Source organism: Citrus clementina, unplaced genomic scaffold (assembly GCF_000493195.1).
Source record: "Citrus clementina cultivar Clemenules unplaced genomic scaffold, Citrus_clementina_v1.0 scaffold_8, whole genome shotgun sequence".
In the NCBI taxonomy this organism is placed as follows: domain Eukaryota; kingdom Viridiplantae; phylum Streptophyta; class Magnoliopsida; order Sapindales; family Rutaceae; genus Citrus; species Citrus x clementina.
In genome coordinates, this window is record NW_006262022.1 from 23,374,008 (window position 1) to 23,388,350 (window position 14,343).

The 14,343-nt window shown below is 34.4% G+C and overlaps 2 protein-coding genes across 2 annotated transcripts; one reads left to right on the plus strand and one right to left on the minus strand.

Annotated features, from left to right (window-relative positions):
* Positions 1 to 2,323: 2,323 nt before the first annotated feature.
* On the minus strand, positions 2,324 to 3,427 carry LOC18035513 (cyclin-dependent protein kinase inhibitor SMR3). Its single transcript, XM_006424751.2, has one exon. The coding sequence runs from the start codon at positions 3,089 to 3,091 to the stop codon at positions 2,624 to 2,626; it is 468 nt and encodes a 155-aa protein (XP_006424814.1). The 5' UTR covers positions 3,092 to 3,427; the 3' UTR covers positions 2,324 to 2,623.
* A 4,974-nt stretch (positions 3,428 to 8,401) lies between these two features.
* On the plus strand, positions 8,402 to 11,684 carry LOC18034441 (actin). The gene is made up of 5 exons (XM_006424753.2): positions 8,402 to 8,505; positions 9,231 to 9,303; positions 9,447 to 9,840; positions 10,527 to 11,140; positions 11,392 to 11,684. The coding sequence occupies exons 2-5, from the start codon at positions 9,244 to 9,246 to the stop codon at positions 11,455 to 11,457; spliced, it is 1,134 nt and encodes a 377-aa protein (XP_006424816.1). The 5' UTR covers positions 8,402 to 8,505; positions 9,231 to 9,243; the 3' UTR covers positions 11,458 to 11,684.
* Positions 11,685 to 14,343: the final 2,659 nt, after the last annotated feature.

Sequence of the window (14,343 nt, forward strand, 5' to 3'; positions counted from 1 at the left end):
AAAGCTTGGGGAAAGAGGAGGATCCGAGGAAGTGTTAAAAAGGAAAGCACTTTTGCGTTGGTGGATAGCAATAACAAGCGCATGAAGAAGTCTAACCTAATCAAGTGTGTTAACTTTCTCTTCAGTCCACGAGCTTCTTAATTCCTGAGTCAGCCCAAGCTTTTACTTCAAGGGTCCACAATCTTGGGCGTCTGGGGCCTGAGAAACTCGTCGAACTAATGCTTTCACATGATTCAACTTCTCTTTATCTTCTTCAATATTTAATTTCATGTTCCAGCTAGCAAGGAAGATTAAAGAAAGAAAAAAATCCCAGCAGCAGCAAGATCAGGGTCCCCCTACAAGACTAAAAGTGTTATTTCTTTTCTTTGAAAGAGAAAGATTTGGACTTAATCCCAGCGTGACATCCCCTTCAAATTCTGTAATTTGATATGCATTATGGAGATAATATATGTGTGTGTTCTTCAATTATTCCAAATGCATTACGGTAATGAAACATGCCACTCTTGAGTCAAAAGAAAACATATTGCATGTTTCATAAAAGATATATGAAGTGTTGACCAAATTATAGAAAAGCGTCAAAACTATATATGAAGTATAAGTAAATTTGGTATCAAGTCATGTTGAGTGGATGTTAATAAAGGGCTAAAAAAAAAGAAAGAATTAGTGGTAAAGAATGGGTCAAAAGCTGGTCTTCGCAACATATCATAGCAATTAAAAAGGCCTAAATTTGTGGAAGTATGATTGACAATAGATCCTTACTTTTTTCAGCATATTTATTTCGTGGGCATTACCTTGCGGAATCATTCTTTTGTGCATATGTTTATGTTTTATAAGTATTTATAAAAACATAAATGGTATGTAGAATTATATAATTTTTTTCGCTGTTTAGGTATTTTAATGGATTAAGATTTTCTCATGAACTGAACTTGTATGAAAATTCACTTCATTTTTTAATATAGACGTCCATATTTTATAAATATCTATAAAAAATATAAATCGTATATAGAATTATATGAATTTTTTTCATTGTATACGTATTTTAACAGTTCAAGGTTTTCTCATGAACTAAACTTCTATAAATAATTCACTTGAGTAATTGGTGGTTAATAAATAAACAAATAAAAATAATAAAATCATATCCATATGCTGAGAGACGTATGATAAGAAAAGAGGGTACTGATTCATTTGTAGCAGCAAGCTGAAATCAAACATAACTGGACTCTCTTGCAAGATTACCATAATAACATAACAAGGAAACAGAGATGATCTCTAGAGGGCTCGGGCTGAGGCATGAATAACATCGGCAAGCCCTAATGGGCTCAATTTTTAACTCCTAATCCATATCAATTTTAGGGCCCGGAGAATATTAAATCCAGGAATCAGGCCGAACCTCAAAACATTATTTGCAAGCCCAATTTTGATGGGAGGCCAAGATTTAAGTTTTCTTAATGCTAATAATTATTTTATATTAAGCATTCTGTTGTTGTTATCATCTTTTCCAAAACAAAAGAACTAGAATTAGGTCAACTGAAATGCGTATAATCACACCATTAAACTTCTTGACAACGATATACTCAAATATGCGCTTCATGGCTTCCCAAGAATTGTCTCTTCTTCCAAGCTTGTAATTAGCACAAAGAATCTGCACAACTTTAATTTGATTCATAGACCTTAAGCTTTCCAATGAGTGAGGTACGTGTATCAACTTCAGGAAAAAGAACTAAAGCTAGCTAGCTACCCTTTTATCACTTCTGCAGCTGCAGGTATATTTTTACTGCACGAAATTGTCTGCAAAAATTTCAAATATGCTTTAAGTTTTTCACGTTTATTAAATTTTCATGAAAATGATTCATTCTGCATCAAACTGACCGAAGATCAAGTACTTGCAACAGAATTCACTTTGTTATTAATTATTTTTAATTAAATAAATAATGAAATGTTCAACACCTAATAGTCTACCTACCCTTCAAGCTCAGGCCTCTATTGATAGCAGAAAAGTTAAGTTACATGGAACTGATAGAGTGTAACAGTTGGGACTTGGGACAATATTTCCTTTTGCTAGCTCCAATATTATTGACATCATCTTTTAGGCATGCATCATCAACAAGGGCTTTTAATTATATAGAAAGCATAGCCTAGAAGCAGAAAAAAGTACTGCTTTTAATTCTACCCCCAAGGAAAGTTGGGGCAAAAGCAAAAGATCATCAATTTAATTACTATGATCACAATAAATTCTGTCATAAGAGGGAATCTTATACATATGTTTCTGTTGGGAAAGTCAATGCATCCCAAAGCAAAGCAAACTTTGTTTCTGTTTTTTAACAAAACCAACGTCAATATATGCAATCAAAAAGAACCAAAATTAGAATTGCCCTATTTGTAGGTGCTTTGGTTTTGATCTTTTGTACTTTTCAAGTTACAGATTCAGATCTGATAGCTAGCTAGCTCATACAAAACCTTCAAGCAGTGATCACAGAGAAATTAAAAAGTTAATATTGGAACAAGATTCAGCGTTGAAACGTATATAAGAAAAGAAAGGAGCTTAGTTCTTCATATATAGCACATGAAGATACATGATGATGATAGCATAATATTGTTAATTCATTTTGTATATTTGATGATCTCAGTTTTGCTGTTTGGCTTTCTTAATCGTGTTACCAAGATCCGCACGGAGAGCCGGAGGAAACAAGGCTTCAATTTCGTTCGACAGATCATAAAGAATCCTTCTTTGAGACTGAGACCGCACTTTTCGCTTTGTCAGTATAGGTCGTGATTTGGGCTTTCTTGGTGCAGCTGGGCATTGAAGCAACACTGGAATTTGGTGATCCAAAGACGTTGGAGTCTTGAACCCACTATCAAAATCTTCTTGATGATCAAATTCTTCTTCAATCTTGAATTCTCCGAAAGAGGGTATTTTTATGTTCAAAGAAGCCACCACAATCTTGCACTCACCTTCTCCTTCATCGTGATGATCTTCTTTGTTAGCAATAATTTCACACGGATCGTGATCTTGAAATTCTAACGTTGATCTTGCCAAGAAATCCATTTCTAGGGCTTTTAGATCCAACATCTCTGAATTTGACACACCCATGATGAGAAAATTCAACAAAACAAAGTAAGAAACAGCCAAAAAAGGGTCTAAAGCAAGATAGACTCAGAATAGAAAACCTAGCAAGCTAGCTAACTTTGGGAGAAAATCAGAAGAGAAGATATATGGTTGATAAATAGCAAGCTAGATACAGAGGTGGGGGCTGGCTTATTCCTAAGAGGAATCAGAAGAAGCCACATCACATATGCTTCTGTCTTTTTGTTTGATATCTCTCAAAGCTTGCTTGGACTCTAGCTCTCAAGAGACACTACCTAGCTCTTAAGTCTCGATGACAGAGAGAGAATATAAGCTTTGAAACCAGGCCACTTCGGCGAAGGATCCAATGCAACATATATACACTTACACACTCTCTGCTAAATTAAAGAGCCACTCTTTCTAAAAAGTCTCTTTCGCTTAAATCAGCTGTTTTTTAAAAGCAACCAAAATCTCGTTAAATTAGGCATTAGCCTTTTTCTTTTCCCCTTCTGTTCTGATTTCTCCAAACTTTGATGCAACAAAGCACGTGCTTTACTACAGGGATACCATCTGATCGACCGCATGACATGCACGTTATCTTGCAAAGCACTTCTCGCGATAATTTGACATTTAGTTTCTCGCCAGAAAGGCCTTTTCTGATGATCAGAAAGTGTCTTGGCTTAAGTTGGCCGCAAGAACACACATTGTCTGGTGCATGCCTTTGTGTGTGGCCCAATGTCATATAATCTCATGATTTGGTGCTTAATATGAATCCAAGACCAAGAGGAAGGAGAGAAGATCGATCATTAACTAGATATATCAATGATAACGAAGGAATGCAAGTTTTATAGCAACATCATTGCCTTTTTTCACTTCTTATCCAAGATGTCTGATGAGAAATATATATAAATCAAATTTTGAAATGGGTTTTTATATATCTTCTAATTTTCATCTTTCATGATCCCGTCAAATCATAAACAAAATTGATCTCACATTATCTTGAAGATAATCTACCCTGTCCCTTAACTAATGGGTAATGAAAACTCGATTTTCGAATGTGAATTTTGGTTGAGCATGACAATACACAGCACTAAAAAAACATTTTCACGTACGATTATGTTTGGTTACGTTATTAGCATCCCAGTCTTTATCTTTAGAAGGATGCTATCATCATATTAATTAATTATTGGCCAATTTGGAATATAGAGAGCTGTTTTGGCTGCATTTTAACAGAATTTTTCACATGTTTCCCGCTCAAGGCCGGCAATTTCAAGTTTTGTGTCCTACGCAACATTGTCTCTCCCGGCAGGCCATTTTGAAATCTAGACTTGGGATTTTTCCCTCTCTTTTAAATGCACTATGGAGAGTTGGAGACGATAACTAGGTTAAACTTGCTATGCTATATTACTTAAATGAATTTTTATGTTTTACACCAGAAATTCGCTTGAAACTTTAGAAGATAGAGTGTTAACTGAAAAAAAAAATGACGGATCTCGGATTTTTGATTGCATATGATATAAAAATAACGGATGTTTCTTGTTTGCCAAATTAACACTGGTAAAGTTTGCCAATCTTGATTAATTATAGTGCGTATGATATTAAAAATTGATGAATGTAATTTTTGTTTACCAAATTAATATTGGGGAAGTATGTTAATTTTGATTATATATTTTCAGTGCCTTGAAAATTAACCTCTGCAAAGGATAGGTCAATAAACTCCTATCGTATTATATCCTGTGTTTAGTAGTACATTACAAAAACGATTATCAATATTATTCGTAATCAATAACATTCCTATGGTTATTTTGTAGCTAGTGTAATTTGACTGTAATTGACAACAACAATTTAAAAAAAAAAATTTGAAGCAATAAGAACATTCGATAGCATAAATAAAATTATATATAATACGAGGAACAATTTCTTCAAAAGTTTTAATTTTGATCCACAAACTCTATGTAAATGATCCACAACTATTTTATCGTCGAACGGTTTATGTTCTTCTCATGAAATGATAATGTGAGGATAAGAATGAGTGCAATTGTCTTCTTGAGCGGAAAGTGAGGGACCCAAATGGAGATTGCTTGGATTTCATCACATTATATATTAGACATTACATGGGTATGCAGATTTATCAAGGATCCCACTTTCCTGGCCTCTGTTTTCTCTTTTGTTCATCAATCTTTCTTTTATTTATAAATTCACCACATAGATTTCACAAATCTCCCAAACTTTTCCCATCATTAATCATTTGCCCTTGTAAAATATTAATGTTAGAATTATTTAATTTATAATAGTGTTGTTTTAAAATTGTAATCCAAAAATAAAATAGACAAATATGTTTACTAATTTATTTGAAGAGAGGAATGTGAAACAAAAAGTTGAAAAAAAAAATATATAATGAAAGGATTGAGCTATGGTGCAACGGGTGCACCAAATCATTATTATGATGTTTTCAATTACTTTTCTTCACAAAAAACAAAAGTATCATTTACATTTTTCACAGTTTTTGAAAAGCAATGTGAAAACAGCCTTTGATTTTTCATTCACTTCGATTAATTTTTCATTTAAAAAAAATACCATAATTTTTCATGTTGATTTTTTCAGAGGGTCTCATGTGATATAACCTTATATCAAGTAAAACACAAGATTAAGAGATTATATAATAATTTATATATAAATAATTAAATTATAATCATACACTATTTACATATACATTACTATCGTAAAAGAATTCAGTGAGATCCAAATTCATTTTTGTCTGCATCGGTTGCATTTCATGCATTACACAATTAAGTTAATTGAATAGGGAAAATAACTGAATTCAAATGAAAATACGCGAAAATATAGGGGGCCAAAAGAACAAAAGCTCTAGCGGTTGATACGCCTTGATTATAAAAATAGCAGCAAGAATCTCAGCTATTGATGATATACGAATTAATTTAATTAAGAAATGAAAACATTCCGATTAACAAAAGAAATAAAAGGGAAATGATAACGTGGGGTATGATAGTTAATAATTAACAATTAAATGAATAAACAAAAGTGAAGATACACAAACACACACTCTCATGGCACATAATTGCAGCTCATTCTCATGCTCATGCTTAATGATTTTGCTTCCCATTCACGATCATCATGCCCCACCTCCAACAATCATCTCTCCCCCAATTTCAACTCTTTGCTTCCTGCTTTCCGTACTGTTTACTCCATTTTTTTTTAACTCCCGTTCTTTCCCGCCATTTTCGTTTCTACATCTTAATTATTCTCATCATTTTTAGTAAGGTTCCCAAAGCCTAAAAGGAAAATAATAAAATCATTTTGTAGCATATACCTACACATCAAAACGTGAAATGCATACAAAGTTTAGAGTGTTAATGTTAAGAGGACAGTTCAGTTGGTTTGACCTCTTATAGCATTTCCAAAAGACTCTATTAATTTTAGTTTTCAAATATCTATTTACTTACCTATGTGGCAAAAAAGAGAGTAAAAAAATATGTTATTCTCCAAAAGACTCTTCAAATAAATAATAAAATACTAATTTAAAAAGTCGTTTAGAGATGCTCTTACATTTGTAACTTAAAAGCAACATTAATGGTTTAGGGACAACCCCCGGCCGTAGTAGTTGAAAACTTCTAATAAGTTTTCTGCTGTTGATAATTACAACCCTAAAATTTTCACTATTAACTCCCCCAATCATGATGTTTTATATACAATACACGAAACATTATGAGAGTTAATAATGAAAACTTAAGGGTACATGCAACCAAAAATTTCGAGTTTTCAATGGTGGATGGAAGGTCATTGTGCCTAAGAGTGACTACATTGTAGACATGCCAAGATATGTGGAGGGGTATGGTAAATTTGAATGTGCATACAGTATCAAATAGTTTAAAATGCATGTGCCGGATCAGGTTAAAATTAGAATGAGTTGAGGGAAGTGCAAGTACGTACGAGCTAAGTATGTAATATCAATTTTTGCAAGACAATGCTTATTTATTTATTTATTTTGAATATCAATGTTCTTGATTCGGCGAGAGTGTAGCTACTTGCAGAAGCTCAAGCTTCAGGCTTCACTTCGTTTAGGGAAAGCTTTAGCATGGGAAGTATTTGCCTCACAAGCCGTTCTCTTCTTCTTTCCAACATAAACCATGCAATTATGCAAACGTACTTTACAAACGAAAGTGATTGGGCCTGGCCTCACTTGTATGGATTTCACATCAATCACTTGAGCCGCGGGCTCACGGTAATTTGAATCTCCGTTTTCTACTGGGCTTCGGCTTTTAGATTTTCCAATCCATCCACGGGTTGTATTAAATACACAACACCATGAAATTAAAGGTTGTAGTTAGAACTTTTGTTAGTATATCTATCAAGAAAGTCTGCTCTACGTTTGTGAGTATTCATTTATGGATCTATATGTCCATAATGGTTATACAATTTGTTATTGTTTACAAGGGTAGTTTAGTCAACAGATTTTGATTAATGAGTTCTGAAATATAAACTTCTTTTTTAATTGTTTCATTAGGCTCGCTTTGTGTTTTTTTTAGTCACTTTGAATACTTTTTAGACAATCGTTAATAACATTTACAATTAAAAAAATCATAGATATAAGTAGCCCTTAAATTAGTTTTAATGACACTATTTAGATATAGGTAATGTTAGGGATACTAATAATTGAGTCTAATTTAAGTCTCAAATGATGTGACATTTATATATTAAAGAATAAAATATTAATTTTGTCAGTACCAAGTTTACTATTTAAGAGATAAATGCTAAATAACAATTGAGATGGAATCTTTTATCAAATAGTGAATTTTATAAGTGATAAAATTTAATGTTCTACCCTCCACGACATCAATTGCGACTCAATTATTGAAATTATTAGTATTATTCTTTAGATATTGGTCTAAACTAAATTGGATCTACTTTCAAATATTTGAAAAAAAAAATAACTCTTAATTGATGGACATGAAAAATAACTCTTAACTGACGGACATGGGAAACTTTAAAGTTTAAATAAATATTCGTAATCTTAATATAAATAACTCTATAATTGATTATTGGACATATATCATAATATTTAAGTTTTTAATTTTTTATCCATCAAGTAACAAAACGGAAAAAAAAATAAATAAACGGGGGGCAAAATCGTAATTGCACTTTGCGTTTGACAAAAGCTTCGTGACCAGCTGTAATTACGGGGAGAACCAGATCACAGGTACACGCGTCTCGACAAGCTTCAATATAGAATAAAAAAACAACGAACGGCCAGGATGTAATACCGAAAACTGAGTTGTTTTATAAAGCGAATTTCATTTGCGGTAAGTTTCATTTGGACGTGGTTTCAATTTCATTTCTTAAATTTTGAATTGAACCCCAGGGCCAAGGGCGGGCTGCTGAGATCGGAGTCTCCTCTCCCCAAATTATCTGTTAATCTTACCGTAATTTTTTCAATTGCTCTGCTCATTCTTTCTATTTTAGCTTGGCTGTTTAATCTGTTTGATTCTTCAGAAAATGTGAGAGAAAGGAACATAAAATTTCAGATTCCGGATTCCCTCGTTCATATAGCTGCCTGATACGGATCTGTTTTTAATAATCATTATTTGATCTGGATTTTATGATTCTTTGTGATTAATGTGCTGCCGATGGATCTATAATGTTCGTGTTTTGTTCTTGTTTGCTGTCTTCATTGTGGAGCAGGAACTGACGATTGAATTATATGATTATTTCTTGTTTGAATCATTTTACTATAATGTGTTAAGCATCAAAGGAGAGATTGTACTTTGTTTCGATTTTTTGCCATGTATGGTTTAAGATTTTTAGTTTCTCCATGATGTTAAAAATTTCAAATCTCGAAAATTAAAACTTATGGTTTAATTACATTACTTATCAATTGTGTTCTGTATGCATGAGGATTGAGAAATTTTTACATAATTTTGTTTTTGTGGGACTATGGGAGAGAGTTTGTTTGTCATCTTTTGATGTGAACAATTTTTCTGTTCTATATGTGGAGTAAGTTAGAAATTGTGTAGATCAAATGACTCAAATTTGCTTAGTTGTGGTTGCTCATTGATTGCTGGAATTTATTATTGATGTCTATGTTCCTGCTTTGTTTTGTTTTTGTTAATTCCTGTTCTAATTGTGAGTCATTACTTACTTATTCCAGCTGGTGATAGAAGATGGCAGACGCTGAGGATATTCAGCCACTCGTCTGTGACAATGGAACAGGAATGGTTAAGGTAACAGTGGGATGCTTAATCTTCAATTTTCTTTCACATAATTGTCATTCTGAGCTCTTTGTGATTTTATTTCATGGTATCTGATATTATTTCATTCTGAGCTCTCTGATATTTTATTCATGATGCATTGTCTTTTTTCTCAGGCTGGATTTGCGGGTGACGATGCTCCAAGGGCTGTGTTCCCTAGCATTGTAGGTCGCCCACGCCACACTGGTGTAATGGTTGGCATGGGTCAAAAAGATGCCTATGTTGGGGATGAGGCTCAGTCCAAGCGTGGTATTTTAACACTGAAATACCCAATTGAGCATGGTATTGTGAACAACTGGGACGACATGGAGAAGATCTGGCATCACACCTTCTACAATGAACTCCGTGTAGCCCCAGAAGAACACCCTGTATTGCTCACTGAAGCACCTCTCAACCCGAAGGCCAATCGTGAGAAGATGACCCAGATTATGTTTGAGACCTTTAATACTCCTGCTATGTATGTGGCCATCCAGGCGGTTCTCTCCCTTTATGCCAGTGGTCGTACAACTGGTAAGTGTTTGATAATATGACCATCATATATATGCCATCAGGTTACTCTTAGGTGTCTCTCTGATTCAATGACTTGAACTGGTTTCAAAAGTTTCTACGATTTGTTTGAAGATAGTGTTAAAGTAAAGAAGAGTTTGGCTTTCAACTGTTTGGGGATTGATGGTAATGTGATCTACGGATGGTGCTGTTGGCAACTGTATTTCTGGAAATCATTCTTATAGGTTTAGATATAGGGTAGCCGTTACAAGCATTAGTAAAGAAGAGTTTGGCTTTGAACTGGTTTCAAAAGTTTCTATGATTTGTTTGAAGATAGTGTTAAAGTAAAGAAGAGTTTGGCTTTCAACTGTTTGGGGATTGATGGTAATGTGATCTACAGATGGTGCTGTTGGCAACTGTATTTCTGGAAATCATTCTTATAGGTTTAGATATAGGGTAGCCGTTACAAGCATTAGTAAAGAGAAATTTAAATATTTTGAGTAGTCTTGGAAGCATTCAGTGACTTCAGAACTTGGCGTACATGAAGCTATAGAGAATCTGAAGGAGAGATGGATCTGTGTAATTGATTTCTTCTGCTTCCAGTCATGTTATTAGAAGGGATGAAAAAATGAAAAATCAAGTTTGTCTTGTACTAGTGCTTCTTGTTCAATTCCTAACTATTCTTTTGTTTTCCTTCCTCAATTTTGCAGGTATTGTTTTGGACTCTGGAGACGGTGTTAGCCACACTGTCCCCATTTATGAGGGCTATGCCCTTCCACACGCTATCCTTCGTCTTGACCTGGCAGGTCGTGACCTTACCGATGCACTTATGAAAATCTTGACTGAGCGTGGCTATTCCTTCACTACCACCGCTGAGCGTGAAATTGTGAGGGATATGAAGGAGAAGCTGGCATATATTGCCCTTGATTATGAGCAAGAGCTAGAAACTGCAAAGACTAGCTCTGCAGTTGAGAAGAGCTATGAATTGCCTGATGGGCAGGTAATCACCATTGGTGCTGAGCGTTTCCGCTGTCCTGAAGTCCTTTTCCAGCCATCCATGATTGGAATGGAATCTGCAGGCATTCACGAAACCACATACAACTCCATCATGAAGTGCGATGTCGATATCAGGAAGGATTTGTATGGAAATATTGTGCTCTCTGGTGGTTCAACAATGTTCCCTGGCATTGCTGACAGAATGAGCAAGGAAATTACTGCATTGGCCCCAAGCAGCATGAAAATTAAAGTGGTGGCCCCACCTGAGAGAAAGTATAGTGTCTGGATTGGAGGCTCCATCTTAGCATCTCTCAGCACCTTCCAGCAGGTACGTGTAATTATGATGGTCACAATAACGGTTGAAATCGTAGATTGTGGGAATGGAATATTATCATTTCTAATCTTGTTTATAATATTTGTTCCACTGAAGCCTCTTTGCAGGATGTAGTTCTTGATATATTGTATTTCTGTTCTTATATTCCTTGTTTAGGAACAACAACAGGCACGACTATGGCTGAACTGTGGTATTATTTTCTAATAATCCTAATGTGATTTCATTGTTTATGTTTTGGTACGCAGATGTGGATTGCGAAGGCTGAGTATGATGAATCTGGCCCATCTATTGTGCACAGGAAATGCTTCTAATTCTGTGTGATGGGATAGTGGAAGCAAAGTTATGTTTTCTGCAAAGTTATTATTGTACCTTTGTTTCTTATGAATTTCATGTCATGTATTGTTGAAGCAATTAGCTAAGAGAGCATTAGAGCAGATTGCAGGGAGTTTCAAATTCTTTCATTCTTATTTTCTGTTACCGGTTGTTGAACAGCTTTTGTTCAATACTAAATTTGAAACGGTCTGCATTTTGTTATTAATCTGGATTTATATGCTTCTACTCGGAAGGAAAAATTTATATTGTTTTATTTTTAGGGTTCCAATTAACTTTTCATTCAGTAGCTAATAATCTTTACCTTTTGGATGTTTGATTTCATTTTTCTTATATGATGATTTACCTTAAGAGATTATGAGGTGCCTTTGGACTAAGAGAATGCAACTCAAAATTAAGATTTTCTCTGGGATTGAAGTGCTTTACCTTAAGTTTTACCTTAAAAGCTACAGTTATTGTGAAAAAAACATTGTAACTATAAAATAAAAATTAATAATATGTAAAAAATATAAATTTTAAATAATAATTTTGATAAAATTATTAAAGATATAATAATTTTTTTATTATACAAATAAAAAATTATATGCAGATATCTTTTAGGTTATAACAATTAGTGTTTATCAAATATTTTAATATTTTAATTTTTAAATTATAATTATCTAACTTTATTTTCCAACCTTATTTCCTAAATCATCCTAAAAGATTTTTGGATTAAGGTTATTTTTACATACCTCCCCTGAGGTTTCAGATAATAACAGTTTAATAGAAAGTATCTCTGTATTTTTATATCCCTCCCCTACAGTTAGTATTTCCATCAGTTGACCGTTAATGGACCAATAGGATAACGAAAATACCCTTTCAAGGCTGATATGTACAATTTTCCAGTAAATTTTGGCAGTGTAATGATATGAGCGAGCGTGGGCTAGCATGCATTTTTTTTTTTTTTTTGAAAAGGGAAAGAAACACTTTCATAACTTCAACAAAGATAGTACATCCATTATAGGAGCTGGAACACCAACAGCAGAGCCCCAGGCTTAGCCTTAAAGAAACACAAACATGGGAGATCTGATGAAGCTTCTTCACAGCTCAAGAAGGGTTTTAGCCACGAGAGTAGAGCTTCACCGCCACCACCTGCTATTGATCAAGAAGAAACTGTCAAAGAAGTTCTCTCCGAAACCCGTAAACCAAAACCAAACCCATACCCAGTTTTCGCTGCTCATTTGAAACAAGAGTTGCAGCAACAACAAGAACGAGAACAAGAGAAAGAGGCCAAGATTAGTGATAGCCCCCGCAAAGTTGAAGCCTTTGCCAAGAATGCTCAAGATAAGCAGAACTTGAGTAGCAGCAATGAGGAGGAAATCACGTCTCAAGTGTCCGAGATTTGCAGCGTCAGCGTTAGTGAGAGCCTCTCAACGATGACTAATGTCACTGACATGAGAGACATTGAAGAAGGCGAGCAAGAAGTGAGGGAATGACCGAGAGTGATTACTAGATCTCCGGCAAAGCCGCCACCGAGAAACGGCTTCAGAAGAGACTGGGTCGTCAACCAATCCCCCACCAGGAGATTCGACCAATCACCCGCCAGACAAATTGGCAGTGGGTCCCCAGTTCAGATTCATGACTCAGGTCGGGTCAAATTCCCCGGGAGAAGGGACCGGGGCGAATGCTCGAGAGGAATGACTGGATGAGAAAGGATGTGGCTCTTAGGGCTCATTTTGTTTTGTGAAATTGGGAATTAGGGGAGCGAAATCGTGGGCTGCAACGGCGAGACATGGTGCGACATTAAGGGATCACCGGGAGAGGTGACCAAATAAGAGAGGATGTGGCTGTTAGGGATTTACTGCAATAGTTTTCCCTAAAAAAATAATAATAACCTTAAAAAATTTTCGAGTTTTTTTAATTTTAAATAAGATTTTACGATTTTAGCCTTGTATACTGATGCTATACATAACTTTGTGAAACTGCAGGGGAGGGATGTAAAAATATAGAGATACTTTCTATTAAACTGTTATTACGTGAAACCTCGAGGGAGGTATGTAAAAATAACCCTTTTGGATTATTCCAACGTGGGTTAAGGAGCTGGTTGATACGGTTGGAAAAACTATTTCCGTACATGATATATCATAACAAAATATGTGCCTAGATGTTATAACCTCATTTGGTTGTTTGACTCCACTAATTTTGGTTTTTACTCCACCAATTTTGGCGAGGAAAAAGATGAAGTTGATCTTTCATGCGTTGTGTACTACACTCTGGTCAACTGCTGGTTGGCAAATTAAGATATAAGTGGACAATATTTCAAAAAGACGATAGGTGATTTCTTTGTTTAGATGGCTCTTTCATTTAATCATCTTTCCCCTTTTGTTTTATAATTAAAATGTTATATCATTTGAAATTTGGATGCAACGTCCAAATTTAATTGGGATCTGCGAGTGGTTTGGTTGCTTTAAAATCTTTTACTGTTTATTTTTGGGAAAATTAAAATTTGGAGGCCATTTATAATTTTTTTTAGTAAAAAAAAATTACTTTTTTAAAGAAGTATCTCTAAATTACTTTAATCAAAACTTCAAAACTTCAAAATTACGGTTGAGCACCTCGAGTGAAGAAATTTTAGAATGCAACAAAAGTATTACTTCTAATATATTATACAATTTTTCTCTTGAAGTGAATTGCTGATTTAGCACATATTGGGTGCGGCAGAAGAAGAATAAAGTGTTTTTAATTAACATTCAAATACGAACTCGGAGACTTGGAGTGGTTGTTTGAACTTGATTTAATGACGAATAAGATGATGTATTAGTATTTTTTTTTATCTAATTGACTATTATGTTATGTGTTACATGTGTAACAACGAATCTGCAAAAAAA